Raw genomic sequence first — 27,992 nt, 5'->3', positions numbered from 1 at the left:
AATATGTTGTGCTGCTACCCCGCTTGAAAGGGATTTGATGCCTCCACCCCGAAATAAAGAACTAGATTTCACTCAGATCATTTTTCCTTTTCTCCCCCTGCATGGCAGAGCAGCCAATCGTCAGCGAGAACAAGGAGCTCCAGACGACATCACTAACATCTACTCCAACGCAGGACCAATCAGAGAGGCAGACAGTTTGACCTACTCCACCATCTCTTTCAACAGAGCAACGGACCTTCTAATCACAAGCTCTGTTACTCATACTGACCAGCCAATCAGAGAGGCAGACAGTTTGGACTACGCTACTGTGTCCATTGTTAGAGCGTGAACTCTGAATTTGTTACTAACGTTATTTAACAGGGCTACATTATTTCATTCTTTCACTCACTCACTCACTCACTCACTCTCACTAACTTACTCACCCCCACTCACTCACTAATTCATTCACTCACTCAATGAATTCAACCATCCGTCAGGTCATTTTATTCAGCTGATCATTCATTCATAAATTCACCCATTCACTTGTTCACTCATACTTTATGATTTCTAAGGACTTTGTGTCAGAGGCGTTGTTAGACATAAAGCTCTATTGGGGCACAAGCTTGCTGCGCACAATGCACTACTAGGCTATAAAAACTCCCCTTGCTTAACCCACTATACACAGTTCAGGGACGCAAGTGATATCAGCTTTGGCAGGGACATCAATAGTTAATGCGTGCGCGCACATTTTCTTTGCTATCATTTGAGCGCAAATACTGTTTTTTGAGCTTCATGTAATATTGTTTTTATGTTTTAGTCAAAATAAGATGATGGGTAGATCTCATTTAGAAACTTTCTTTAGTTTTGTAATGTTTTCCTAGCCTACCTCATTTATGACTTGTGTGCCGAGTCCTACACTTTGTGTGCGTGCTGCAGTGGCTATTTTTGGCACACTCAGAAGAAAAGGAAGTTGACAAAAGAAGATAATAAAAGTTGAGTTGAGGTACAGGGACACAACATGAGGAAGCTGTCTGCCTGCCTGCCTGCCTGCCTGCCTGCCTGCCTGCCTGTCTGTCTGTCTGTTTGTCTGTCTGTCTGTCTGTCTGTCTGTCTGCCTGTTTGTCTGCCTGCCTGCCTGCCTGCCTGCCTGCCTGTCTGTCTGTCTGTCTGCCTGTTTGTCTGCCTGCCTGCCTGCCTGCCTGCCTGTCTGTCTGTCTGTTTGTCTGTCTGTCTGTCTGTCTGTCTGTCTGTCTGCCTGTCTATCTGCCTGAGAGGGAGAGACTTCTCCCCGAGTGGTAGAATGTTTTTTTCTCTCAGCTTTTGGCAGACTTCCATTCCTTTTATCAACTTACACGCACACACACACACACACACTCGCATAATGCGGGTGCACACGTTCACACAGTTTCCTCTCCACTCACATTAGCCTCGACGGTTCAACGACGATCTTGTTTCTGTTTCCAAAGTCAGAGAGGTAAGAGTATTACTGAGAACGACACTGTATTTTTTTAAAGAATTGTGAATAAGTTTGACTGAATTTGTTCCACTGGCTGTTTTTTTTACTGCATGTGTTCTACTGGCTGTGTTCTACTGGCTGTGTTCTACTGCATGTGTTCTACTGGCTGTGTTCTACTGGCTGTGTCCTTCGTACAACAGATTAAATCTACTCAAATTCTAAGAAGATCATTCGGGCATTCATGGAATTCAGCAGAGTACAGAGAACAGTGTAGAACACTGTAGAACACTGTACAGCACTGTAGAACACTGTAGAACACTGTCGAACATTAGAACAGTAGAATGCGGTTGAACGGAAGTCTGTTTAGTTATAAGGAGTTTTGTAACAGATATCGCTGCAAGAGTTGTGCTTTTCCAAAACCACACAATAATTTTTACCACGATAACATCATGATTATCACAATTACCATTGTGGGCTGCCAAAGCATGAAGCATACATTGTAAAAAGCTAATAAGTGCCAATGGGAAGAAACATAAGAGCATGTAGTTAAACAAGTTACAATTAAACAACATGAACTTGCAAAGTGCAAGAGTGTACCTGTAGGAAAGCAAGCAACAATAATATAATTCACAGCGGCTGCAAGCAGTTAAATCATAATCATAATAACATTAGCTTTCACTAATCACTCTTAAAGGACACCACACTCTGTAGATCTCGGTGAGGGTGTTAGCTAACACACGCACTACCATGTTGCTTTACAGTAACTGTTTCCTGTTTCCTGTTTCACGGTCAGCTAGGTGAGACTGAGAGCAACGCTGGGGCTTTGTTGATGCATTCAGACGTAGAGAAGACACAACACAGCCTCTCCTCAACACACACATACACTCACACATTGACACACACTCACACACATTCACTCACAGACTCACACTGTCAAACACACATTCACTCACTCACAGACTTGCACACACACACACACACTTACTCACTCACTACAAATTCAGGAGAATTTAACTGTGGTATGACTTGTAAGGACAGGTCAAAGAGCAGAGAGGGAAAAACAGAGAGACAAAGAGAGAGAGAAAGAAAGTGAAAGGGAGAGAGAGAAGGAGAGAGGGAGATAAGGAGGGAGAGATAGGGGAGGGAGAGAGGGAGGGACTGAGGGAGAGGGAGGGACTGAGGGAGAGGGAGGGACTGAGGGAGAGGGAGGGAAAGGGAAGTAAGGAGACCAGGCCATGGGAAACACTTGTTCCAAATGTGGAGGACGTGAGGAGGGGGAATCTGAAGAGAGGAGGGGGACAGGGGAGAACGAAACAACGGAAAATGAAGAGAACCAAAGTGCAGCAGCTCCTCTTCTGACCTCCAACCACGCTCAGTCTGGGAGCAACATCTTGGCTCCTGGATTCAGCCACACAATCATCCATGGCTCAGTTAACCTCAACACAACAGCTCCTGCACAGGCTCAGAGGACGGGTATAACTTCAACCCCTCACCACCCCTCCTCCCCTCCCCACGCCTCCTCCCCTCACCACCCCTCCTCCCCTCACCACCCCTCCTCCCCTTCCCACGCCTCCTCCCCTCACCACGCCTCCTCCCCTCCCCACGCCTCCTCCCCTCACCACCCCTCCTCCCCTCACCACCCCTCCTCCCCTCCCCACGCCTCCTCCCCTCACCACGCCTCCTCCCCTCACCACCCCTCCTCCCCTCCCCACGCCTCCTCCCCTCACCACGCCTCCTCCCCTCCCCACGCCTCCTCCCCTCACCACCCCTCCTCCCCTCACCACGCCTCCTCCCCTCACCACGCCTCCTCCCCTCACCACCCCTCCTCCCCTCACCACGCCTCCTCCCCTCACCACGCCTCCTCACCACCCCTCCTCCCCTCCCCACGCCTCCTCCCCACACCACCCCTCCTCCCCTCCCCACGCCTCCTCCCCTCACCACGCCTCCTCCCCTCCCCACGCCTCCTCCCCTCACCACCCCTCCTCCCCTCACCACCCCTCCTCCCCTCACCACGCCTCCTCACCACCCCTCCTCCCCTCACCATGCCTCCTCCCCTCACCACCCCTCCTCCTCTCACCACCCCTCCTCCTCTCACCACCCCTCCTCCCCTCACCACGCCTCCTCACCACACCTCCTCCCCTCACCACGCCTCCTCACCACCCCTCCTCCCCTCACCACCCCTCCTCCCCTCACCACCCCTCCTCCCCTCACCACCCCTCCTCCCCTCACCATGCCTCCTCCCCTCACCACCCCTCCTCCCCTCACCACCCCTCCTCCCCTCCCCACGCCTCCTCCCTCCTCCCCTCACCACCCCTCCTCCCCTCACCACCCCTCCTCCCCTCACCACGCCTCCTCCCCTCACCACCCCTCCTCCCCTCACCACCCCTCCTCCCCTCACCACGCCTCCTCCCCTCACCACGCCTCCTCACCACCCCTCCTCCCCTCCCCACGCCTCCTCCCCTCACCACCCCTCCTCCCCTCCCCACGCCTCCTCCCCTCCCCACCCCTCCTCCCCTCCCCACGCCTCCTCCCCTCCCCACCCCTCCTCCCCTCCCCACGCCTCCTCCCCTCACCACCCCTCCTCCCCTCACCACCCCTCCTCCCCTCACCATGCCTCCTCCCCTCACCACCCCTCCTCCTCTCACCACCCCTCCTCCTCTCACCACCCCTCCTCACCACCCCTCCTCCCCTCACCACCCCTCCTCCCCTCACCACCCCTCCTCCCCTCACCATGCCTCCTCCCTCCTCCCCTCACCACCCCTCCTCCCCTCACCACCCCTCCTCCCCTCCCCACGCCTCCTCCCTCCTCCCCTCACCACACCTCCTCCCCTCACCACCCCTCACCACCCCTCCTCCCCTCACCACACCTCCTCCCCTCACCACGCCTCCTCACCACCCCTCCTCCCCTCACCACGCCTCCTCACCACCCCTCCTCCCCTCACCACCCCTCCTCCCCTCACCATGCCTCCTCCCTCCTCCCCTCACCACCCCTCCTCCCCTCACCACCCCTCCTCCCCTCCCCACGCCTCCTCCCTCCTCCCCTCACCACACCTCCTCCCCTCACCACCCCTCACCACCCCTCCTCCCCTCACCACGCCTCCTCCCCTCACCACCCCTCCTCCCCTCACCATGCCTCCTCCCCTCACCACCCCTCCTCCCCACACCTCCTCCATCCTCCCCTCACCACCCTTCCTCCTCAGGCTAGGCCTTCAATCATATTTTTAAATTATAAATTGTGTGGGATTGCATTGTCATGAGGCTCATCTCTCCTACTTTCAGAAGATGCTTCCCCACACTGCAGCGCCTCCATTGAAAGGTAAGATGGCTGACGCACCACAACAGGAACTACTGTCGTAGAAGAAGAATGGTGTTAACAAAGTTGTAAACAAAATGTATCTATCCCAGTATATAACCCCGTCCTCCATTCTACCCCCCCCCCATCCTGCCCAACAGTGTCAAACTGAAACTTAAAGCCAGTTTAAAGGAGAAGTTTCAATTCCTGAAGAGCGATACGTTCCTGTACGTGACGTCCCCGGATGATCAGACGCCACTGAACAGCATCTACACACAGCTTTACATCACCGAGGGCGAGAGTGAAGGGGTCAACACAGAACACGAGATCAGGAGGATCGAGTACACGTCCGTTAGCAAAACAAGATCAGACAAACCCATCAAGTGCAACGACATCTTCAAACCCCGACCCGGACGAACAAAAGAGGTCATGATTGTGCTGATGAAAGGCATCGCAGGCATCGGGAAAACCATCTCAGTACAGAAGTTCATCCTAGACTGGGCAGAGGGGGAGGCCAATCAGGATATAGATTTCATCTTCGTCCTTCCGTTCCGAGAGCTGAATTTGATTCAAGACCACCTCAGTGTCTGGGGTCTTCTGAAGGAATTCCACTCGGAGCTTAATGAAATTGAAGTAGTGGAGGTGTTTGAGAACCACACAGTGCTTTTGATCTTCGACGGTCTGGATGAAAGCAGACTGTCTCTGGATTTCACGAACAACGAGAGAGTGTCTGATGTCACAAAGAAATGTCCAGTTCACATTCTGGTGACTAACATCATAAGGAAGAATCTACTCCAGTCTGCTCTCCTCTGGATAACCTCTCGACCCTCAGCAATTGTAGAGGGCCTTCGTAAAACCATCCAACTCGACCTGCTGGATGTTGAAGTTCAAGGCTTCGACGACGAACAGAAGGATCAGTACTTCAGGAAGCGATTCAGTGACAATGAAGTCCTGGCCGACGCCATCATCTCACACGTCAAGGCGACGAGGAGTCTCCACATCATGTGTTACATACCCGTCATGTGTCGGATCACGTCCGTAGTTCTGTTACAAAGACTGAGAGAAAACGAGTCTTCAAACATCCCGACGAGTCTGACCGAGATGTACGTAGACTTCCTAATCAGTCAAACAGAGCTTGCACAGGAAAAGTACCAAGGGCAAAACTACATGGACAGACAGGATGTCTTGGAATTCAGTAAAGACTTTATTCTGAAACTGGCTAAACTAGCGTTCCAACAGCTTGAAAGAAAACATGTAATTTTCTATAAGGAAGACATTAAAGGATGTGGCTTTGATGTTGATGACGCTGCAGTGAAATGTGGACTGTGCACAGAAATCCTGAAGGTAGAGTGTGGGCGGTATAAGAAGAAGGTGTACTGCTTTGTGCACCTGAGCTTTCAGGAGTTCCTCGCTGCTCTCTATGTGTTCTACTGCTGTGTCACCAAGAACATCAGTGCGCTGGAGTCCTTCCTGGAGAACGTGTCTGCAGAGCTGCCCCTGCATCAGTTGCTGAAGAGAGTCGTGGATAAAGCTCTACAGAGTAAGAATGGACACCTGGACCTGTTCCTCCGCTTCCTTCTTGGCATCTCACTGGAGTCCAACCAGACTCTCTTACAAGGCCTTCTGCCCCCAACAGAGAGCAGCTCAGAGACTGATGAGGAGATGAGGAAATACCTCAGGAAGCCAGACGTAGAGAATCTCTCATCTAACATGTACATCAACCTCTTCCTCTGCTTGATTGAGATGAAAGACAGCTCAGTGCATGAGGACATTCACAAGTTCCTCTTCGCACAAGATGATGATAGTTTGTCGCTGGACGGGTGCTCGGCACTGGCCAACGCTCTCCTGCTGTGTCAGGGCGGGGTGGAAGAGCTGGACCTGTGGCAGCATGCCTGGCGCAAGAGAATGATCCCTGCTGTGAGGAAAAGCAGAAAGGCCATGTGAGTGTTTGTGAAGTGTTCATTTAGCAGACGATATTCTCCAAAGCAACTCGCAGAAGGGTTTTGAACCTGTGCCCTCTTGTGTTGCTCTACCATTGAGCTACAGCATCCATCACCTCAAGTTTTGATTTCAAACTGACACTGTACTGTCTCCCCATTAGCCACATTGGCCAGTTAGAGATCGGATTAAAATCTTGAGCATCACTGCTGCAACCGGTGCAACCCATTGTTTCTTGGGGTTAGGGTTAGGGTTAGAAACAAGATAACCCATTGTTTGTGGGGGTTAGGGTTAGGGTTAGGGTTAGAAACAAGCTAACCCATTGTTTCTTGGGGTTACGGCTAGGGTTAGGGTTAGAAACAAGCTAACCCATTGTTTCTTGGGGTTACGGCTAGGGTTAGGGTTAGAAACAAGCTAACCCATTGTTTCTTGGGGTTACGGCTAGGGTTAGGGTTAGAAACAAGCTAACCCATTGTTTGTGGGGGTTAGGGCTATGGTTAGAAATGCACTAACAATGTTTGTTTCTACAGACTGAATGACATGGATCTCAGCCGAGAGGACTGTGTTTCACTGGCCTCCTCCCTCAAGTCACCGGACTCTCATCTGAGAGAACTGGACCTCAGAGAAGATAAACTGACTGGTGACGGTGACCTGAGTGATGTCTTCGCTTCCCTGGGAGATTGTCACTGTAAGCTGGAGATATTGAGGTCAGTGCCTTTGTCAGAGGTTTTCATGTATTTCATCTAAAACATTTGTGGTCACTCTTCCATCCTGACAAATTCTACTCAGCAGAGCGAATCAGTGTATCTCCAAACACGCCCCTCACCACACCTTACATGTAGTACATCACTGGCTGTATGGATTACATACAAAGTAGAGTAAACACTACAAAATGATCTGTAAACACATAAGGAGTATCATCTTTATGTATCACAAGAAACACAGAGGTAATAATAATAATAATACATTTATTTGTCATTGTCACAAAAACAACGAGACAGTAGAGGCAGCAACAGACAGCTAAAAACTTAAGTTGCTGTGGACATTAACTGCCACAGCTAAATGATAATAAATAACAATTAATAAATAGATAAATAAATATACATTGAGGTGCATCAATATAGAATGGATAGAATGTTAGGATGTTGGGAACAGATAATGGGCAGGGTGGGAAGGGTCCGTGAGGATGTGATTTGAACGCTGCAGGCATCGGGAGGAGGAGATGTGATAATAATAGATGACAGGTATGACAGAGATGTAGATGTGATGTGAATCATGGCTGCTAGGAGACCTCCAGTCAACAGTCTTAATTCACCACACTGCAGCACGTGAATGTTGTGTTTCTACAGACTGACTGACATGATTCTCAGACATGAGGACTGTGCATCACTGGCCTCCTCCCTCCAGTCACCAGACTGTCCTCTGAGAGAGCTGCACCTGGGATATATTTTTCCCTCTGGTGGCGATGAAGTACTGATGGATATTGCTGCCAGCCTGAAAGCATCTAAACTGTGTTTACTGAGGTAAGTAGCTTAGATCCAAATGAATTAAATGTCCTTCATTGACCCCAAAGGAAATGTAAGATTAGTGCTTTGAGTGGTTCAGTTTTATTAGAGCTTCTCAAACTTTGTTATGTCTGTTCAAAAACAGACATAACATGTTTGTCACTTAATCACTGATACATTTAACATCTCTTGTTTAGGCTGAACAGCTGTCTCCTGACAGAAAACTATTGTAGGGAGTTGGCTTCAGCTCTCATCTCCATCTCCCACTTGAGAGAGTTGGACCTGAGTCACAACAACCTGCAGGATTCAGGAGTGAAGCTGCTCTCTGATGGACTGAAGAGTCCACACTGTAGACTGAAGATCCTGAGGTCAGTGATCAGACACACATGGAACCAGACAGGGACACATACAACATGTTGAAGAAGTAAATGTATGTCAGTCAATAATGTACCCAGTGATGTCAACAACACCCACCAGCAGAGGGCAGCAGTGTTGTAACGTCCTGATAACTTCTCTCTGCAGGCTGTCGTTCTGTGGAGTCACAGAGGAAGGCTGTGCTTCTCTGGCTTCAGCTCTCATCTCAAACCGCTACCTGAGAGAGTTGGACCTGAGCTTCAATCACATAAGAGACATAGGACCGAAGAAACTGAAAGATTCAAACTCGAGACTGAAGAAACTCAAGTTAGTTTTGGTTGATGACACATTCATACAGTAGACTGTATACATTATGTGTAATGCACAGTTTGTGCATTATCCCATGAATAATTCTATAATTATGAGTCAGTCTATATAGTCAGTGAGGAACTTACTGTTTTAAGATCCTCTGTATTTTATTTATTTTCATACGTCTGCAACAGCAGAAGATGAGATCTTTGCGTGTGTGTTTCTTACTGTCCGTACTTGTGTCTCCTACAGTGTGGACCACAATGAGGAGATCTGGGTAAAACCACATCTTATTAAGCAGTGTAAGTGCTGTCTTAAATCAAATGTAACCATTTTCACCACAAATAGTGAAACACTCAAACATACACGCACTTAAACATACATTTCTCCCTGGTACCATCACACACAGTTCTGATCCAGCCTGTCCCCTCTGTTCTGTAGATGACAAGTACCTCACATTCGACCCAAACACAGCCTACAGAGGCCTCTCTCTGTCTGAGGACAACAGGAGGGTGGAGTTGGTGGAGGAGGACCAGCCGTATCCCGATAGCTCAGAGAGGTTTGATGAGGAAGAGCAGGTGCTGTGTACAGAGGGTTTGATTGGACGCCATTACTGGGAGGTGGAGTGGAAAGGGGACTGGATATTGGTAGGAGTCACATATGGAAGCATCCAGAGGAAAGGGAGCACTTCTGCCTGCAGCCTTGGAGATAATGACAAGTCCTGGTGTCTCCTGTGCTCTAATGTTGGGCCATACATGTGGCACAATCATCAACGGACTTACCTCCCTGCTGCATGGTTACCAGTACCCAGCAGAGTAGGAGTTTACCTGGACTGGCCGGCTGGACTCGTGTCCTTCTACAGGGTCTCCTCTGACACGATGAGCCACCTGTACACGTTCAACACCACCTTCTCTGAGCCCCTCTACCCAGCGTTTTGGATTGGGCTGCCAGGGTTGTCTGTGTCCCTGTGCCAAGTAGGGCAGCCGTAAACCTTATTAATATGACCCTTTACCAGCCTGGTCACTCTCTCTCTCTCTGTCTCTCTCTGTCTCTCTCTGTCTCTCTCTCTCTCTCTCTCTCTCTCTCTCTCTCTCTGTCTCTCTCTCTCTCACACTCTCTCTCTCTCTCTCTCTCTCTCTCTCTATTTCTCTCTGTTTCTCTCTGTCTGTCTGTCTCTCTCTCTCTCTCTCTCTCTCTCTCTCTCTCTCTCTCTCTCTCTCTCTCTCTCTCTCTCTCTCTCTCTCTGTCTCTCTGTCTCTCTCTCTCTCTCTCTCTCTGTCTCTCTCTCTCACACACACTCTCTCTCTCTCTCTCTCTCTCTGTTTCTCTCTCTCTCTCTGTCTCTCTGTCTCTCTCTCACACACACACACTCACTGTGAGCTGATGACCTTTGATCTCCTAAACCCTGTCCAAGAGCTCCCCCTGGTGGTCATTTTGAGATGTCAAAAGATTGTTTTTACATATTTCCCATAGTTTTTATGCACATGACAATAAAATACTGTTTTTTTCAAATGATTACACACAAATTCCTTACTTTTCACACAATTTCTGAAACCTGACACTCAAAAACCAGAACCACACCTCAAATCTGCAAAACCATACGCACATTTTGGGCCTTAGACTCAGTTTTCAATTTCATAAAACACTTTTTGCAAAACACAACACACAATTCTCCACGTAACACACTAAATTCTAATGGGAAGCATCTTGATTTCCTTTTTAAAACACAACCAATAAAAATGCCACACTAATTCATCAGTGCCTCACACTAACTCCTCACATGTGCAAACACTCATGGCTTTACTCAACACCAACCAATCATGGCTTTAGAATAGGCCTATAAATAGCCTAATTTGAGTTGATTTACAGTGGTGGGTATCATTTGAACCTTTACTGTAGAAAATATAACAGGTATGTAACAATATACTGTAATACACATGTTCTAATGTACACATAATAGCTGTTTCAGTACAACACACGTTATACTACACACAAACATATATTTTATCACCCATGCATCCGTTGACTGCAGTGCACTGCATGATTGGTCACAGTCTGGTGGATTACTGTATCATACCATGCAACAGTACAGTGACTGTAAGAAGACATTCTGACAATATTGTACAAAATATTGAACTGTGTGCTACAGTTCATGGCACACACAGACACACCATTCCGTAATCACCTTTTTCAAAATTAGGTTTGGTTTCTGTCCTACTACACTCTTTCTTTTGTACTGTGTAATACTGTATTCACAACCACAAATGCTTATGGTAAAAAAGTTTGTTTTCAATCTTGTTTTCGTGTTTACCATGAATTTTTCATCATCTCTGCCATTTACAGTTTTTTCCAATTGCTTAGGCACAACTTTGAAAACAGGGCTCACTTTGTCAAAACACAACACATGATTCACACAACTAGACACACAAGTAGCAGAACACCTCCAATCTTTTGCAAAATGAAACACTTTGTTCAAAACTATACAATCATGTATGGTCATATGGTGACCATTTCTGTCACCATATGCCACACACATGGTTAATAAAATTGGACTCTGTTTGATCCAGTTACACACTGTAGTGCAAAATTGAAAACACTTTTACACTAACTATTATTTTCTAATGACATAACCTGCTTGTCAGAGATATTGTTCCAGTAGAGTACATACAAGTACATGAATATGTTGACCAAACACAACACACAAGACTAGTACTGCACACTGCTGAAAATATTTACTGTATTTCTCCACATTGTCTACGTAAAGATGTGTTTTTCGCAGAAAATCAGAACATATTTCAAATTGAAAACTGTATAGTAGGCTACATACTGTAAACACAGCAAATACATTTGTGGAGACAAAGTATTCAGCAAATGAAATACAGTACATTGTTTCAATCATGGACTGCTGTGAATGTCTACAAAGTACTGATGTAGTGCATCTAGTAGGCTACATGTTACTGTACTGTAGACAGTAGAGAATAGTAGTTTTCATCTGTGCTCATGTCAAAATGTCCAAATTACTGTTGCAACAGTATATCTGCTGAGGTTGGGCTAAACTCTCTGTCCAGCCTCTCTCAATGTTGCCCCATGGTTCACAATATGGTCAACCAATGTTCAATGTTGTTCGAATTTCATTAGATACTGTAAATTTGGCCCTATTCTTCCACAGCCTCAGGTCTACCTCTCCCTACCACTCTTCCTCCACGGGCTCCCCCTCTCATCCTCACTCTCCCTCTTCCTGCAACATTGCCTTCCATTTTTGATGAGAACAGGTGAGGACAGATACACTGACCTGTTGCCCTGCTTACACCTGATTGGTATGTTGACAGTTTAGCACTTTAGTGCTTGTACACCTGACGCCCGTGTTTGATCCATTCGTTCACATGTGTGGCATTTTACAAGGCAGTGTCTAAAAAACGCAATGAAGTGACATAATCTTAAATTTATGTGTCTAATGTAGAAAAGTGTGTTTAGTGATTTGCAAAACACTGTGTGTAGTATTTTGCTAATAGTGTGAGGATGAGAATGTGCTTATAGTTGTGCAGGTCTGGGCTTCTGTTTTGCTCCTTGAGTGTCAGGTTTCACTAACTGTGTGTTATTTAAAATTATTGTGTGTAAGCAATCGGAAATAACTGTACTTTCAATCTTGTACATAAATGTACAAAGGAGCTCATGAAAGAAGAGCTTTAGGTTTTGAATAACTGTGTGTATATGATATATCCAAAAATGTAATATAATGGCAAAAGTGTTTGCAACATGAGACAAATGTGTGCTTTTGAAACGTGTTTGTGATACTTTGAATGCAGTGCTTCATTTTGCAAGAGAAGCGAGGCATTTTGCATTTTGTGTGTGCAGTTGATGGATTTGTGTTTTGAATTTCAAGTTTTGAAAAAAAGAGGACAAGTAAAAAAAATGTGTGTAAGCATTTGAAAAAAACTGTATTAGCAATAATAATAACAGATTTGATTGAGTTAAGCATAAGTTGATATTTTTTTACAGCGTTCTACCAAAGCAATGTACTGTAATAATCTACAGTTGTACATTCAAGGTATCTATAGCGATGAATCAATGAAAATATTAAAATGATACAATTATATGAATAACTGTTTTTACTGATTGCAAAGGCATTTTCTTGAAACTATGGGCTATTTTTGCTAAACTCTACACACTGACTACAAATCCTTACACCAAACCATTAAAACGTTACACAGAAAAAATAGAAAAAAAATAATGCATTACTATTAGAACAATTTGTTTTGAATCTTGGTGTAGCTACGGGATGAAAATGTCTCAACATGAATTTACGTGGCAGTAAACGATGGTTCAGGAACTGAGTAAGGAGTTGTTTAATTTTATCTCATTGTTTGACATTTGATTGTTTGTTCGTTCTTTCATCGTTTTTTTATGACTGTATTTGTTTATATTGGTCGCACCTGTATGCTATTACGTATTGTTTTTCCATTTGTTCGTTTTTCATTGAACTGTTATGCTCTTTTGTTTTGCTATGGCAGGGCTCCCATTTCTGAGAGACTGACTCAGTGTTTCACCTGTGTGAGAGTGACACCCTGCTGGGATAAAGGTGAAAGAAACTGCTCGAATAAACACAGACACAGAGACTCCACAATCTTTGGGACTACAGTTGCAACAAAACACGACTGTTTGTGTTTTTGCTTGTTGGAATGGGATTTTTATTGTGGTCACACGTCATATTTTCACTAAGTACAGTTTTTGTAAAACATAAATATACTATAAACATAAAAAAGTTACCATCCTGTGGTCTCTATCAGTGATAAATTATATATTAATATCTTTACGTAAAAACTAATAATTTAAGAGGATGTCTGGCATAATGAAGCGAGGCGTTTCTCCCTGAAGGGCTGAACTTGCCTTTGACACTCTGCGTTCCAGAACACATAGCACTCCCTTTTGTGTAAACTTGTTTAGGAGGACCACCTGATATTGTTAGCAATGCAGTGCTCACATTAGTGAGCACTGCACATGGCTCATTCAGCCCATGTTTCGTGTGAGAATCCGATGCCTTTTCTCTTGGTAGAAGGTTGTGTAATGTCTGGCTGATATAGGACTGGCTGGGTGAATTAGTTGATACCAATACCAAGAGGGAGAGAGAGAGGGGGAAGAGAGGGAGAGAGATAGGGGGAAGGAGAGGGAGAGAGAGAGGGGGGAGGAGGGAGAGAGAGAGACATTGAAAAGGGGAGGGAAAGAGATGGAGGGAGAGAGTGGAAAAGAGAGGGAGGGGGAGAAAGAGATGGAGAAAGAAAGAGAGAGAGATCTGAGTTTGATGTCACAATTATGTAAGTATTAGAACGACTCAAAGTTAGAGACTCGAGGCTCACAGACTTCAAAGTCATCACCGTGGGAACACCGTGGGACAGGGTGTATTCAAGATACTCACCAGTCATTTCTACACACAGACCATTGTTCTTTTGACAATTAAACAACTTAAGTGTGAGAGGTCAACGAGAATGTCTTGAGTGGTAAAATCATTAATATCCCATAATTCTCACAGTGTTTGCACTGTGCCACATATCTACAGCCTCGCCTGTTGATACAGGTCTTTGCAACTTTTCTCATAAGTAGCCTTAATTCGATATATAACATCTAATTTATCCTTCCCCACCCTCCAAAGCATATAGACTCTGGCTCAATAACAGAACAGATTGAATGGTTGCAGAAGGTGATGATGACGTTGTTCGTGCCTGAACCATAAAAGGTGGTCATGATTCAACTTCCTGTGCGGAATTTTCACTTCGGAATGCATTGTCACATGACCCTCCCTCTCATCTGTTCTTCATCTCCTCACTCACCTGTGTGTATAAAAGAGAGTGGCCCAGGTGTGCTACAAACAGACATATCCAAGGACAGGTAAGTCTGGCCGTCTTGTAGCCTGACTTTTGTTAGTTTTTTTGATAAAAAAGAACAGTTTCTTGTTTTGTTCTTTTAATTTAATTTAATGTTTTAACAATCTTTGAATTTTTAATTTAGTTTTGCCAGTGAAGTATGTACATTTCTCAGATAATTCAATGTGTTTTTACATATGGTTAATATTTTTACGATTCTATTATAACTTTAGATATATGTTTTTCACATGTGATTGCATAATCCGTTTAATCAATAAATTATTTTTCTGCTCTGGAATGTTTTGCATATTTTAAGAAAATATTAAAGGAAATAGATAAGGACTTGGATAAATAAATGTAATGCTTTATTTGCTTTGCAGTTTTGCCTTAAAGTTTCCTTCCTTGTCATCAACAACTCTCTGATGTGGACAATAACTTCACTGGTATTGCTGGTACCTTTACTGGTACTGGTTAACACCAAATACACTTCAGGTAAGGAACTGGTTTTACCTATCGATCTTCCTTTCTCTCCTTGCATTCTTCTCTCTCCCCCAATGTTTATCCACTCTTCTGGTTTTTCTTCCTTTTTTATCTGCCACTTATTCTCTCTTCCCCTCTCGCTCAACATGTATCTCTCTGCTCCCTATCTCTCTTCTCATCGTCTCTATCTCAGAATCAAAATTCGTTTTTATTGCCATTTAAGTTTTCACAAAGACGGAATTTACTGTGGCCGAATATAACATATACAGATTTTTTTTTTTTTTTAAGTTGAATGTATAAATACAATTTAAAAGTCTAATACTAACAATAACTAAAGAGCTAAACAGTATACTGTAAAAAATAAAATAGATATAAATATAAAAAGTTACAAAATATATAAAATAAAATAAAATAGGGCAGCAAAATAGGGCAGCATAGTGCAAAATGTGCAAAGTAGGTGGTGGATGGACTTTAAATAATATATAAAAGTGTTATGTCAGTGTGAGTCCTTGGCCTAGTTGAAGAGGCCAGCTTCGGATGGGAAGAAACTGTTCTTATGGAGGTTTTGGTCCTGATGGGCCGCAGCCTTCTGCCTTCGTTCTCTCGTTTTCTCTTTCCCTCTCCCTCCATCTCTATACCTTCTTCTCTCTGCCCCTCCCTTTCCCCTCCCTTTCTACTCCTCTGTCTTTCCCTTCCTCTCCCTCCCTCCTAATTATCTCTCCACCTCCCTCCTTCCCTTCCTCTCTCTCTGTCCTCCATCTCTCTCTGTATCTCTCTCTATCCTCCTTTCTAGCCCAGGCACGTGACCACCAGACTTAACCCTGTCTCCACTCTCCACAGGCGTGATCATCACCAGCTGTGAGGCCTGTCACCCGCACGCCAACTGTCACACGGCGCCCGTCACAGGTCACACCGGAGAGGACGTGGCCTCAGAAAGCCAATCAGTTTCCTGCGTCTGCAAAAGCGGCTTCACCGGTGACGGCCTCACCTGCTCGCCCCTCCTCGCCCACGCCCCTCCCGCCCCCCACCTCCGCGCCCGCCGTGCCGCCCTCACCTCCAGCTCCAACCAGGCCCATGTGACCTTCACCTGCGGGTTCTACCCGTGCCCGCCCGGCCAGGACTGCCTCACCATCAACGGGGTACAGCAGTGTGCCGACCCATGCCAGACCTACACCGTCCTGAACGACCCCTGGCGCGCCACCAACAACCCGTCCACCCCTACGGACCGGCACTGCGATCGCTTTGTGGCGTGGGACGGCTGGTACCGCATGTTTGTGGGCAACACCAGCGTGTCCATGCCCGACAAGTGTGTGGAGCAGTTCATGTGTGGCACCCAGGCTCCTCTCTGGTTGGCGTTCCCAAACCCGCAGCTCATCGATGGGGTAAGATACAACCTAACCCCTAACCCTAACCCTGCTGCAACCCTACCCATAAACCTAGCCCCAACCCCAAACCTAACCCCAACCCTGACACTAACCCACAATATCCTTTAGGGAATTCCTAAAGTATCCATCCATCCCATTATAGCTTTATTATATTTTGACTGCATTATAATTTGTGTGCTTTTGTGTGTGTGTGTGTGTGTGTCCAGGTGGTCAAGAGTGCTGTGTGTGCCAGCTTCAGAGGGGTATGCTGTTGGGTTCAGTCCCAGCCCATCCATGTCAAGGCTTGCCCAGGGAACTACTATGTCTACAAGTTTGTCACGCCTCCAGGATGCTACTTTGCCTACTGTGCAGGTCAGGAGGAAGGCATTCGTCAATCTGCTTTTTCATTCTGTCATTCGTTTACTAATTCAGTCATTTGTGTCGTCCGTCAATCTATCTTTCAGCTGTGGACTCCAACCCCACAATACAGCAACCAACCACCACAACCACAACACAGCAACCAACCACCACAACCACAACACAGCAACCAACCACCACAACCACAACACAGCAACCAACCACCACAACCACAACACAGCCACCAACCACCACAACCACAACACAGCAACCAACCACCACAACCACAACACAGCAACCAACCACCACAACCACAACACAGCCACCAACCACCACAACCACAACACAGCCACCAACCACCACAACCACAACAACACAGCCACCAACCACCACAACCACAACACAGCAACCAACCACCACAACCACAACACAGCAACCAACCACCACAACCACAACACAGCAACCAACCACCACAACCACAACACAGCCACCAACCACCACAACCACAACACAGCCACCAACCACCACAACCACAACAACACAGCCACCAACCACCACAACCACAACACAGCCACCAACCACCACAACCACAACACAGCCACCAACCACCACAACCACAACCACAACACAAGGTGTCATGTTGACGACACCACCCGTTGACATGACAACGGGGAAAATGATGTGTGTGAGCTGTAAAGAGGGAGAGGTCTGCCTGAGCAAAGATGGTGTCACCTGGACATGTGAGAGACCAGGTGAGACATGCCCTGGACACGCCCACCTTTAGCATTCGTGGTATACTTCCTGGTTTACTGACATGATGACATCGCCTCGGTCATGGCGTTGTTTTTGTTGTCGGTTGGCTTAACCCTTGTGTTATCTTCGGGTCGTTCTGACCCATCAGTCATTGTGACCCACCGTCGTATTGCGACAACTTTACCGCATACAAAAACAAAGTGAAGCATTTTCTTTTAACCGTTGGGCTGTCTCAGACCCCCCACATTGCGAAGGTTAAAAGAAAATTATTTTTATTTGTTTTTGTATTGGGTAAAATTGGGTAAACACAACGATGGTTCGTTATGAACCTTTGGGTCATGTGACCCGAAGGCAGCACGAGGGTTAAAGTGTCCTGTTCTCTCCTCCCTCCTCCTGTGCTTTGCCCTCTCCTCCATCTGTCCTCCTCCATCTCTCCCTTTCCCCCTCTCCTCCTCCTCCTCCTCTCCTCCCCTGTCTCTCCTCCTCCTCCCCCTCTCCTCCAGAGAACCCCTCTATACCTGTTCCTGTGATGGTGTGTGGTCCCAGCGCGCTGGAGGTGGGGCTGGTGAAGGCTCACCTGGCAGCCATCGGCCTGGACTCCTCCTCTGCTCACCTGGCCGACCCCCGCTGCTCCGCCCACCAGGAGCGTGACGGGACGGTGTGGTACCAGGTGGAGCGCAGGGAGGGAAGCTGTGGAACCACTCTCAGGGTGAGAGCCGAGTTACTGAGGATTATACCCAAACTTTTAAACCTGACCCCAAAAATTGTAGCGCTGTACAGTGAAGCAGTTGTGATGTGTAACTGTAGGCGATAATGTTCCTCAGACAGACATATAGAACAAAAACTATAACATTGTGACATGCTGGCTTTCAACGACTAAGTGGTAATATGGTCACTAACAGAGAGTAAAACCTGAATCCATAACGAGATCGATGCTTTTGTACCTCTTTGCATTCCAACCCCTGATCACCATACACTGGCTCCTTCAAATTCTCATCCTCTCCTCTGCCCTCACCAGACCAACGGCAGCCACGCCATCTACTCCAACAGTCTGTTTGTCTACCCAGTAGGCAACGTGACCTTTGTTCGCCCCCTGAGCGTCCCGTTCTCCTGCTCGTATCCTCTGGAGACAGACTCCAGTCTGGGTGTGGCTATCCGACCATACCTGGCGTAGGTGGACACACACACACACTCACACACACATTTGCATGCACACACACACACAAACACACATGCACACATTCTGTCTCAGAGGGGATTTCCTGTATCGTAGACCCTCGATCTTATACATCTTTCCTTTTGACGCCATGCAGCGTGAAATCCGCTGCTGTCGGCCAGGGTTCAAAGGTCAAGGCGTCCATGACCCTGTTCCACAACGCTAACTACACCGAGCCTTACGCCATGGGCCCCGTCACCATGGCGGTGGGCTCTGTCCTGCACGTGGGCGTGTCCGTGGACGAGAAGGAGACGGAACGCTTTGTGGTCGTCCTGGACGACTGCTACGCCACCCACTCATCCAAACCTGCGGATCTCATGAGATACTACCTCATCCAGAATGGGTGTGTGTCGGTGTGTGTGTGAGGGTGTGTGTGTGTGTGTGTGTGTTTGCGCGTGTGTGTGTGCACATGCATGCGTGTGTGTGTGTGCTGGCATGTGTGTGACCTTATGTGTGTCTGGTTTGTTTACATATATAATGTGCCTCGGCCTCTTCCCTGTCCTCCAGTTGCCCTAGTGACCGTCGCCAGGTGACCGTGGAGGAGAGTGGCTTGTCCCTCCAGGCTCGCTTCTCTGCGCTGCTGTTCCTATTCCAGGGGGACTACAGGGACGTCTACCTGCACTGCAGCCTCAACCTGTGTGACCAGAGGAGCTCCTCCTGCTCTCCTGTGAGTCCTCCCACCCTCCTCCCTGGTCTTCCTGAGACAGAAATATTATTAAATACAGAAATTGGATAAATAATAATCAAACATATACATAAATGCATGTAACTACATTACACACGTATATGACTGCATCACCTATCTGTCACCACAGTCTTGTTCAGCCAGGAAACGTCGTTCAGTGACCCCAACTGTAACCCTGGCACCTCTCACCTTTGGACCAATCACATGTGAGGATGACAGTCACTGACCAATCAGAAACTTTGAAAGTTACCGTCAGATTTTGACTAACAGACGACATGTCTTTCTTTGTTTTGCAGGGACCGAGAGTTAGGATGTGACAACATCAGAACTTCTGAATCAAACAAGTTAATTATTTATAAAAAGTCACTCAAATTATTTAAAAACTGATCAAGAAGTCTATTTCAAATTAATACACTATCCAAAATGTCTATTCACATTTTCCATGTTATCTGTGGTGATTTTAGGTCATTGTTTTTATCAGTTCTTAGCAACCCCACATCTCTCATTCAGAGAAATAGTTTGCAAATATAAGGTAATTGAATATGTAATAAAGATGTAATCATAATTGATGTTATCTTTGTATCTTTACGTCTGTATGTTAAACAAGTAGTGAAAAGATAAGCATCTATTTTTCAATCTACAGATGGATAGCTACACCTATTGTTATTGTGGGTGTTAGTATTAGAGAAGCCGAACACATGTATCCTATTTGTGTCATGTCACATGAAGTTACGGTAAAGACTGCTTTTTAGTGTAAACATTGAGATCTACAGTTTTGAACTAGGAAGAGAAACGTATTCTAGTTTGAACCGATCTTGAATATTTATTTTGGCATAATATAAAAACAGTATTAGTTGCTGCTTGAGTTTTATTTCCATCTCTGTTGATTGTTAATAATAAACTCTACTAACAAACTGTGGTTGACGCCTGTAATTGAGGTTTGCAGCAAATAAATCTGATGAAAGAGTCTATTCGAATGAATATGAATGACTCGATAGTTTAGTAAAATTTCATCAAGCCTTGATTATTACACAATTAATCCCTGCTTTTGGTCCAGATATAAGTGATTAAGTTAAAGGAAAAGTAGCATGTTTATTTAGTAGGCTATACTTATTTCCCAGTGTTCCCAATATTCCCTAGTATGAAATTAATAATTATAGATTGCAAACCTTCACAAACAGTAAACCACAATTTAAAGCTTATAGTTATTTATATGCAGGTATTCTGTCAAGGTGATTGGTCCAATGGTGACGGGCTTGAGGGGTACAAGTTCATCGACAGAGCGGACAGACCTTCCTGAACACATCTGTGGAGAGACACCAGAGAGTCAGAGAGACCAGAGAGTCAGAGACACCAGAGAGTCAGAGAGACCAGAGAGACCAGGGAGTCAGAGATACCAGAGAGTCAGAGAGACCAGAGAGTCAGAGAGACCAAAGAGACCAGAGAGATCAGGGAGTCAGAGAGACCAGAGTCAGAGAGGTCAGAGAGACCAGGGAGACCAGGGAGGAGGGTGAGAGGACTCACAGGAGAGCAGGAGGAGTTCCTCTGGTCACACAGGTTGAGGCTGCAGTGCAGGTAGACGTCCCTGTAGTCCTCCTGGAACAGGAACAGCAGCGCAGCGAAGCGAGCCTGGAGGGACAAGCCACTCTCCTCCACGGTCACCTGGTGACGGTCAGTAGAACACCTGGAGGAACAGGGGAGTTAGACAAACACACACACACACACACACATACTTCTCTTCCCTTCTCCAGGCTCACATACTTGTGCTGGATGAGGAAGTATTTCAGGAGGTCATCAGGATCAGGGGAGTGGGTTGCGTAGCAGTCCTCCAGAACGACCACAAAGGCCTCAGCGTCCGTCTCTTCAACAGACACGCCCACATGCAGGATGGAGCCCAGTGGCAGAGTGACCGGGCCTGCTGGGTAAGGAGCTGTGTAGCTGGCATCACGGAACAGAGACATGGAGGCCCTGGCCTGGGCACCCTCATCTTTGATCGCACCTTCAAGTCTGTCAAGATATGGAACAAGTAAACAACCGTCAGACCAAACAAGTTTAAATTGGAAACTAAGTGTGTCAATGTTTGAGTTTGTGAGGGTCCACCTACTCCAGGTATGGTTTGATGACCACATCCATGTTTACCTCTGTCTCCAGGGGATAGGAGCAGGAGAAAGAGATCCTCACGGGTTGTTCAAAGGTCTCAATGATCGTGTAGACAAAAAAACTGTTGGAGTAGATGGCGTAGCTGCCGTTAGTCTGGAGAGAGAAGGAGGAAGACAACGGGTGTTTAGAGACAGGCAGGCAGGAATACTGAAAAATTGAAAAAGATGGACAGACTGGTAGAGTAACCGTGTCCTCACCGTCAGAGTGGTTCCACAGCTGCCCTCCCAGCGCTCCATCTGGAACCACCCCGTCCCGTTAATATCCTGGGAGGAGCAGCGGGGTTTGGCCAGGTGAGCAGAGGAGTTGTCCAGACGTTTGGCCGCTAGCTGAGACTTGAGGAGACCCACCTCCAGGTAGCTCCTCCCACACACCAGCTCTGGGGTGACTGAGGCACCTGAGCAGAGATGGTGGGCACTGTTGGTGGGAGGGCACCTGAGCAGAGATGGTGGGCACTGTAGGTGAGAGGGCACCTGAGCAGAGATGGTGGGCACTGTAGGTGAGAGGGCACCTGAGCAGAGATGGTGGGCACTGTAGGTGGGAGGGCACCTGAGCAGAGATGGTGGGCACTGTAGATGGGAGGGCACCTGAGCAGAGATGGTGGGCACTGTAGATGGGAGGGCACCTGAGCAGAGATGGTGGGCACTGTCGGTGGGAGGACACCTAAGCAGAGATGGTGGGCACTGTCGGTGGGAGGGCACCTGAGCAGAGATGGTGGGCACTGTAGGTGGGAGGACACCTGAGCAGAGATGGTGGTCCCTGTCGGTGGGAGGGCACCTGAGCAGAGATGGTGGGCACTGTAGGTGAGAGGGCACCTGAGCAGAGATGGTGGGCACTGTAGATGGGAGGGCACCTGAGCAGAGATGGTGGGCACTGTAGATGGGAGGGCACCTGAGCAGAGATGGTGGGCACTGTAGATGGGAGGGCACCTGAGCAGAGATGGTGGGCACTGTAGATGGGAGGGCACCTGAGCAGAGATGGTGGGCACTGTAGGTGGGAGGGCACCTGAGCAGAGATGGTGGGCACTGTAGGTGAGAGGGCACCTGAGCAGAGATGGTGGGCACTGTAGGTGGGAGGGCACCTGAGCAGAGATGGTGGGCACTGTCGGTGGGAGGGCACCTGAGCAGAGATGGTGGGCACTGTAGATGGGAGGGCACCTGAGCAGAGATGGTGGGCACTGTCGGTGGGAGGGCACCTGAGCAGAGATGGTGGGCACTGTAGATGGGAGGGCACCTGAGCAGAGATGGTGGGCACTGTCGGTGGGAGGGCACCTGAGCAGAGATGGTGGGCACTGTAGATGGGAGGGCACCTGAGCAGAGATGGTGGGCACTGTCGGTGGGAGGACACCTGAGCAGAGATGGTGGGCACTGTAGATGGGAGGGCACCTGAGCAGAGATGGTGGGCACTGTCGGTGGGAGGACACCTAAGCAGAGATGGTGGGCACTGTCGGTGGGAGGGCACCTGAGCAGAGATGGTGGGCACTGTCGGTGGGAGGACACCTAAGCAGAGATGGTGGGCACTGTCGGTGGGAGGGCACCTGAGCAGAGATGGTGGGCACTGTAGGTGAGAGGGCACCTTTCGGTTACTGGCCAGCCTCTTTTACCTCAAAGTCGTTCTATTCTTTTTTTGGAAAGACACTCAAACACGTGGGATGCTCCTGTGGAACAGAAACCTGCAGGAACTGTTTGACCCTAATCCTCTCTTCTACACATAGAAGAGATAGATACTGTCAGGGTTGTGACCCTTTGTTGGCCACCAGAGGCTCTTGCTGTGTTTTGTTGTTTTTGGTTCTGTTAATCTCAGATGGGGTCAGATGGCTTAACGGTTAGGGAGTCGGGCTATTAATCAGAAGGTTGTTGATTTGATTCCCGGCCGTGCCAAATGACGTTGTGTCTTGGGCAAGGCACTTCACCCTACTTGCCTCGGGGAGAATGTCAAACCTCTAACTTGATATTAGGCTACTCGGTGTAGAATGATGGTATTTTGGTGAAATGGTAGCTAATGTGCTAGAAGGAGTTGGAGAGCTCACTGTCTGCTGTCTCTGGTGTCAATTTTTACTCCTGTGTTACAGCTCAGGGGAATATTTCATTTATATGCATCTGTATGTTTCAGTCATTGAACAAATACATTTTAATTCTACACTGTTTTGCTCGGCTTGACGTAGCGTCCATTATCTGGGTCGTAGGTAGCTTACTTGAGAGAGGCGGCCGAGCTTCAGCTCCTTCAGGCGACACGCCCCCCCAGTCTCGAACAGAGAAGACGATTTCTTACGATTTCAAAGCCTAATTTAACATACTTGTCGGTGGGGTTTTTTCATTCGAATTTGGATGGGTAGTTAATAACACATTATTCTGTGGTGTGGTGAACTTGAAACTCGTTTTTAATTGCACTTTACAGGATCTTTAAGACACTTATTTTTGGAGTCTGCTTTTGGGTCCACACTTGGATTCTGACAGATACATTTTATTTATGAAAGGAAGACACCCAATAAGGAACTTAAAATAACCACTATAAAACAATGGTGGTGTTTTCTAAGATGGTAGTGCGTTGATGCAAAGAAGTACCGTTATTTTCCATTACAAAGGTTACACAGTGAAACACCGCAGTTTACATTAGACAGGAGAGATTATGTCGTGGTCACTATGATTATGGCTACATGTTGTTTTTCCAGAAATCAGTTCTGAGGAAGGAGTGACATCAGATCACTTTAGACTCTGGTCCCTGAAAGGTAAGACACAAACTCTTACTTTAGAGACCTTCACTGTGACATCATCATGATTGACAGATCAGGAGGCGGGGCTGGACCCCATACTCACAGGTGATTGGTCCGATGGTGAGGGGCTTGAGGTGGAGGGACTCAGAGACAGAGCGGGCTGTCCTTCTAGAGCACACCTGTATAGGGAGACCAGAGAGAACGGAGAAAGTTAAGAAAAAAAACTCAAAGGGAATTGAAGAGAGAGAGATTTTAAGTACAAGAGAGGCGAGAGGTAGAGAGACCAGAGGCAGATGGACTAGAGGCAGAGAGACGAGACACAGAGATACCAGAGGCAGATGGACTAGAAGCAGAGAGACCAAACACAGAGAGACCAGAGGCAAAGACACCAGAGACAAAGAGACCACACACAGAGAGACCAGAGAGTCAGAGAGACCAGAGGCAGAGAGACCAGAGGCAGATGGACTAGAGGCAGAGAGATCAGAGAGTCAGAGAGATCAGAGAGTCAGAGAGTCAGAGAGACCAGGAAGGAGGGTGAGAGGACTCACAGGAGAGCAGGAGGAGTTCCTCTGGTCACACAGGTTGAGGCTGCAGTGCAGGTAGACGTCCCTGTAGTCCCCCTGGAACAGGAACAGCAGCGCAGAGAAGCGAGCCTGGAGGGACAAGCCACTCTCCTCCACGGTCACCTGGTGACGGTCAGTAGGACACCTGGAGGAGGAGAGAGAGAGAGAGAGGGAAAATAAACACAAATCTCTCTTCAGCTGATTTTACACACACACAAACACACACGTCAATATTCAGGATCACATACTTGTGCTGGATAAGGAGGTATTTCAGGAGGTCATTAGGATCAGGGGAGTGGGTGGCGTAGCAGTCCTCCAGAACGACCACAAAGCGTCCAATCTCCGTCTCCTCAACAGACACGCCCACATGCAGGACGGAGCCCAGGGGCAGAGTGACCGGGCCTGCTGGGTAAGGAGCTGTGTAGCTGGAGTTGGGGAACAGGGACATGGAGGCCCTGGCCTTGGGACCAACTGCTACAATTCCGATTCCATTCATCCTGTCCACAGACCAAGAAATTGTGGATTTTTTATCATGTTCCTGCATTGGCTAAAGTATTCATGGAATTAGATTTTTCTTGCCTAAAGTCCAATGATGTCCTAAGAAACCGTTAGACGTTTATCCTCTTGGTGTCTTGGACTCATATCGTCTATTTCTTAGAATTTCCTATTTTGTACAACGTGTTGTACAAATGTCAGTCTACGTGAATTTTAAAGTTTTAAGTTTTAAGTCTCAAACAATGTTAATTTTCTAACTTTCCAAATTGATTTTGTGCACACTTCTCTATTAATCTATAAATACATTGGTCTGAGTGCTCAAGCGAGAGGGTGTTGAGGCGCCCTACATACGGCATGCGGGGCACGACGGCCAGGTCTATGCTGGCGTGGGTGTTCATGGGATAGACGCAGCTGAATGGAACATCGATAGGGGTGCTGACCCTGTTTTGGCCCACAGCGTAGAGGAACAGAGTGTTGGAGTAGATGGCGTGGGTGGTGTTTGCCTGGAGAGATAGATGGACGCGGGGCGCGGGGTATAACAAGAAGACAGGGAGGAAGGAAGGAAAGGCGATGAAGAAGAAATTGAAGGGATTAGAAGAGGCAAATGAAGGAAAAGGAAGGAGGGTTGCTAGTCTTTCCATCTGATGCTAAGTTGTAGATAAAAGTGCAAAAATGTAGTTAATCAATAGATAAACGTATTGAATCATCTAGGCTAAGCAGCAGCAGCCTGTTTCAGCCTGTCTGTAGAGTGTTTCCATCCCTTTGCTTAGACCTTAGAATATTTCATAATTTCTGCTCACAAATAATTGTATTGTATCCTCTTACCGTCAGAGTGTTTCCACAGCTGCCCTCCCTGCGCTCCACCTGGTACCACGCCCTCCCGTCACGCTCCTGGTGGGCGGAGCAGCGGGGGTCGGCCAGGTGAGCAGAGGAGGGGTCCAGACCGTTGGATAACAGCTGAGAGTTGAGGAGACCCACCTCCAGGTAGCTCCTCCCACACACCAGCTCTGGGGCTGAGGCAGGGGGTGTGTCTGTAGGGTGAAGGCAGGGGAGCACAGAATACTTTTAGACAAACGGACAAACAGCTGGCAGACAGACACACAAACAGGCAGGCAGACAGAAACACAGACACACAGACAGACAGGCAGGCAGGCAGACACAGGCAGACAGGCAGGCAAGCAGACATGCAGGCAGGCAGGCAGGCAGGTCTCACCATATCTCCCACACTGCCAGGTCTGTTCCTGGGTGTTTCTAATGCAGAGCTCGTTTGATTGGCAGCTGTCACATGTGGAATCAGAATCGTCCATATTCTCTGTTAATCACAGATGGGAGATGCCAGGATACACCTGGGTAATCAGGTAAACATATATTGATTGTGTGACTCATTTTCACATGGCTGTGGAGGTTTCAAATAGTTTTTGTTTTTGGTAATCAATTGAATTAAATTTAGTAGAAAACAGTTATAGTTATCATAATCTAAAAACATTCCAACTAAATTTAGTGTCATTTAGCCGATGGTACAAATAAATTATCTATGTGCAAAACTATGATTATTGATCATTATAAACAATCAATGGACATGCAATCTTCCTTATGTCACCTGTGGTTTTTCCAGATGTGGTTGAAACCAGCAATAGCAACAGAAGGGCCTCTGATGATGTCATCATTGTGCACAGCATCCTTCAGGTTAGAAACAAGACAACCTGGAGAGACAGAATCCTGAGAACAAAGAGGATTCTAAAATGCTATACAGGCATTCTACCTAGAAATCAACAAATATCTAAGTGTTCTGGTGGTAGTGTCTCGAGTATGCAACAGTAGTTGCATGATTATTTGATTAACTAAACGTGTACTCTACCTACTGATACACTATAATATTGCCTTCACGATTTAATCTAGTAGTACACTGTATAGTACTATAGAGTATATAGAGTATATAGAGTACTATAGAGCATATAGAGTGTATAATACAGTACAGTATATCACAGTATAGTATTTTATGCTACAGTTCTGTATAGTGAAGTATAGTAATGGTATAGTACAGTATGGTGTTTATACTCTATAAAGAATATTCTTACCATGAGGGGGAGAGCTGGACGACGTGAGGTGCTCCCTGCTGCTTGAGGAGCGGTTTTTATACTCTTCCGTGTGTGAGGTGGGGTCTGTAAGTCAATCATTACAAGGGCAAAATACACCTCTAATATTTGTTTTTAGGTTCATTGTCCGCTTATGTTGCACACAAAAAAGACAAATGTGATTTTGACATTTCGACCATGGAATAAACCTTCTGACAGAGAGCTGTAATTGTCCTTTAGGAACATTCAGTTCTAACTCATAACCTAACACATTGATTGTGTCAGCATTCACCATGGCAAAACGCTAATCAATCAAATTGTTGATAAGCAAAAGTGTTTTGACTTGAATAGACCCTCTTAGTTAGACATGTATTTACGCAAGAGCATAGTTCGAGGAACAGAAAATAGCAAGATCAAAGTATGGTCAGGACAACAAACCCTTG

At 47.0% G+C, this 27,992-nt stretch overlaps 4 protein-coding genes across 5 annotated transcripts; 2 read left to right on the top strand and 2 right to left on the bottom strand.

Annotated features, from left to right (window-relative positions):
- The first annotated feature begins 2,655 nt into the window (after nt 1-2,655).
- On the top strand, nt 2,656-13,446 carry LOC134009030 (protein NLRC3-like). Of its 2 annotated transcripts, none has more exons than XM_062448685.1 (9): nt 2,656-2,908; nt 4,718-4,751; nt 4,889-6,667; nt 7,196-7,372; nt 8,015-8,188; nt 8,368-8,538; nt 8,693-8,851; nt 9,086-9,135; nt 9,275-13,446. In XM_062448685.1, exons 1-9 carry the CDS (start codon nt 2,671-2,673, stop codon nt 9,820-9,822), a joined length of 3,330 nt encoding a protein of 1,109 aa, XP_062304669.1. In that variant the 5' UTR covers nt 2,656-2,670; the 3' UTR covers nt 9,823-13,446. The 2 variants fall into 2 exon arrangements, with proteins under 2 accessions (XP_062304669.1, XP_062304668.1); XM_062448684.1 differs by having other exon boundaries at nt 4,715-4,751.
- A 4,004-nt stretch (nt 13,447-17,450) lies between these two features.
- LOC134008759 (uromodulin-like) lies at nt 17,451-20,298 on the top strand. Its single transcript, XM_062448267.1, has 7 exons — nt 17,451-17,644; nt 18,149-18,354; nt 18,664-18,815; nt 18,959-19,204; nt 19,369-19,528; nt 19,677-19,752; nt 19,843-20,298. Exons 1-7 carry the CDS (start codon nt 17,530-17,532, stop codon nt 19,854-19,856), a joined length of 969 nt encoding a protein of 322 aa, XP_062304251.1. The 5' UTR covers nt 17,451-17,529; the 3' UTR covers nt 19,857-20,298.
- A 440-nt stretch (nt 20,299-20,738) lies between these two features.
- On the bottom strand, nt 20,739-24,280 carry LOC134009205 (uromodulin-like). Its single transcript, XM_062448931.1, has 11 exons — nt 24,268-24,280; nt 23,089-23,184; nt 22,899-22,994; nt 22,633-22,728; nt 22,405-22,500; nt 22,253-22,310; nt 21,904-22,138; nt 21,651-21,799; nt 21,308-21,553; nt 21,071-21,230; nt 20,739-20,852 (listed from the first exon to the last, which is right to left on the bottom strand). Exons 1-11 carry the CDS (start codon nt 24,278-24,280, stop codon nt 20,739-20,741), a joined length of 1,359 nt encoding a protein of 452 aa, XP_062304915.1.
- Nucleotides 24,281-24,450: 170 nt separating this feature from the next.
- On the bottom strand, nt 24,451-27,184 carry LOC134008663 (uromodulin-like). Its single transcript, XM_062448149.1, has 7 exons — nt 27,075-27,184; nt 26,688-26,786; nt 26,300-26,487; nt 25,826-25,977; nt 25,228-25,476; nt 24,965-25,124; nt 24,451-24,595 (listed from the first exon to the last, which is right to left on the bottom strand). The coding sequence occupies exons 1-7, from the start codon at nt 27,151-27,153 to the stop codon at nt 24,476-24,478; spliced, it is 1,047 nt and encodes a 348-aa protein (XP_062304133.1). The 5' UTR covers nt 27,154-27,184; the 3' UTR covers nt 24,451-24,475.
- Nucleotides 27,185-27,992: the final 808 nt, after the last annotated feature.

This window comes from Osmerus eperlanus, chromosome 22, assembly GCF_963692335.1.
Source record: "Osmerus eperlanus chromosome 22, fOsmEpe2.1, whole genome shotgun sequence".
NCBI lineage: Eukaryota > Metazoa > Chordata > Actinopteri > Osmeriformes > Osmeridae > Osmerus > Osmerus eperlanus.
This window is presented reverse-complemented; position numbering and strand designations above follow the sequence as displayed.

What these genes read in the sequence shown, in the direction of transcription:
- LOC134009205 (XM_062448931.1), bottom strand. An exon ending in TGCCCACCATCTCTGCTCAG is followed by an intron (nt 22,501 to 22,632) that starts GTGCCCTCCCAT and finishes TCTCACCTACAG; the next exon opens with TGCCCACCATCTCTGCTCAG. An exon ending in TACTTCCTCATCCAGCACAA is followed by an intron (nt 21,231 to 21,307) that starts GTATGTGAGCCT and finishes CTGTTCCTCCAG; the next exon opens with GTGTTCTACTGACCGTCACC.
- LOC134008663 (XM_062448149.1), bottom strand. Translation starts at nt 27,153, where the DNA reads ATGCTGTGCACAATGATGACATCATCAGAGGCCCTTCTGTTGCTATTG. An exon ending in GCTGTGGAAACACTCTGACG is followed by an intron (nt 25,978 to 26,299) that starts GTAAGAGGATAC and finishes CTATCTCTCCAG; the next exon opens with GCAAACACCACCCACGCCAT. An exon ending in TACCTCCTTATCCAGCACAA is followed by an intron (nt 25,125 to 25,227) that starts GTATGTGATCCT and finishes CTCCTCCTCCAG; the next exon opens with GTGTCCTACTGACCGTCACC.
- LOC134008759 (XM_062448267.1), top strand. Translation starts at nt 17,530, where the DNA reads ATGTTGACGACACCACCCGTTGACATGACAACGGGGAAAATGATGTGT. An exon ending in CTGGACATGTGAGAGACCAG is followed by an intron (nt 17,645 to 18,148) that starts GTGAGACATGCC and finishes CCTCTCCTCCAG; the next exon opens with AGAACCCCTCTATACCTGTT. An exon ending in TACTACCTCATCCAGAATGG is followed by an intron (nt 19,205 to 19,368) that starts GTGTGTGTCGGT and finishes CCTGTCCTCCAG; the next exon opens with TTGCCCTAGTGACCGTCGCC.
- LOC134009030 (XM_062448684.1), top strand. Translation starts at nt 2,671, where the DNA reads ATGGGAAACACTTGTTCCAAATGTGGAGGACGTGAGGAGGGGGAATCT. An exon ending in TGTAAGCTGGAGATATTGAG is followed by an intron (nt 7,373 to 8,014) that starts GTCAGTGCCTTT and finishes GTGTTTCTACAG; the next exon opens with ACTGACTGACATGATTCTCA. An exon ending in TCGAGACTGAAGAAACTCAA is followed by an intron (nt 8,852 to 9,085) that starts GTTAGTTTTGGT and finishes TGTCTCCTACAG; the next exon opens with TGTGGACCACAATGAGGAGA.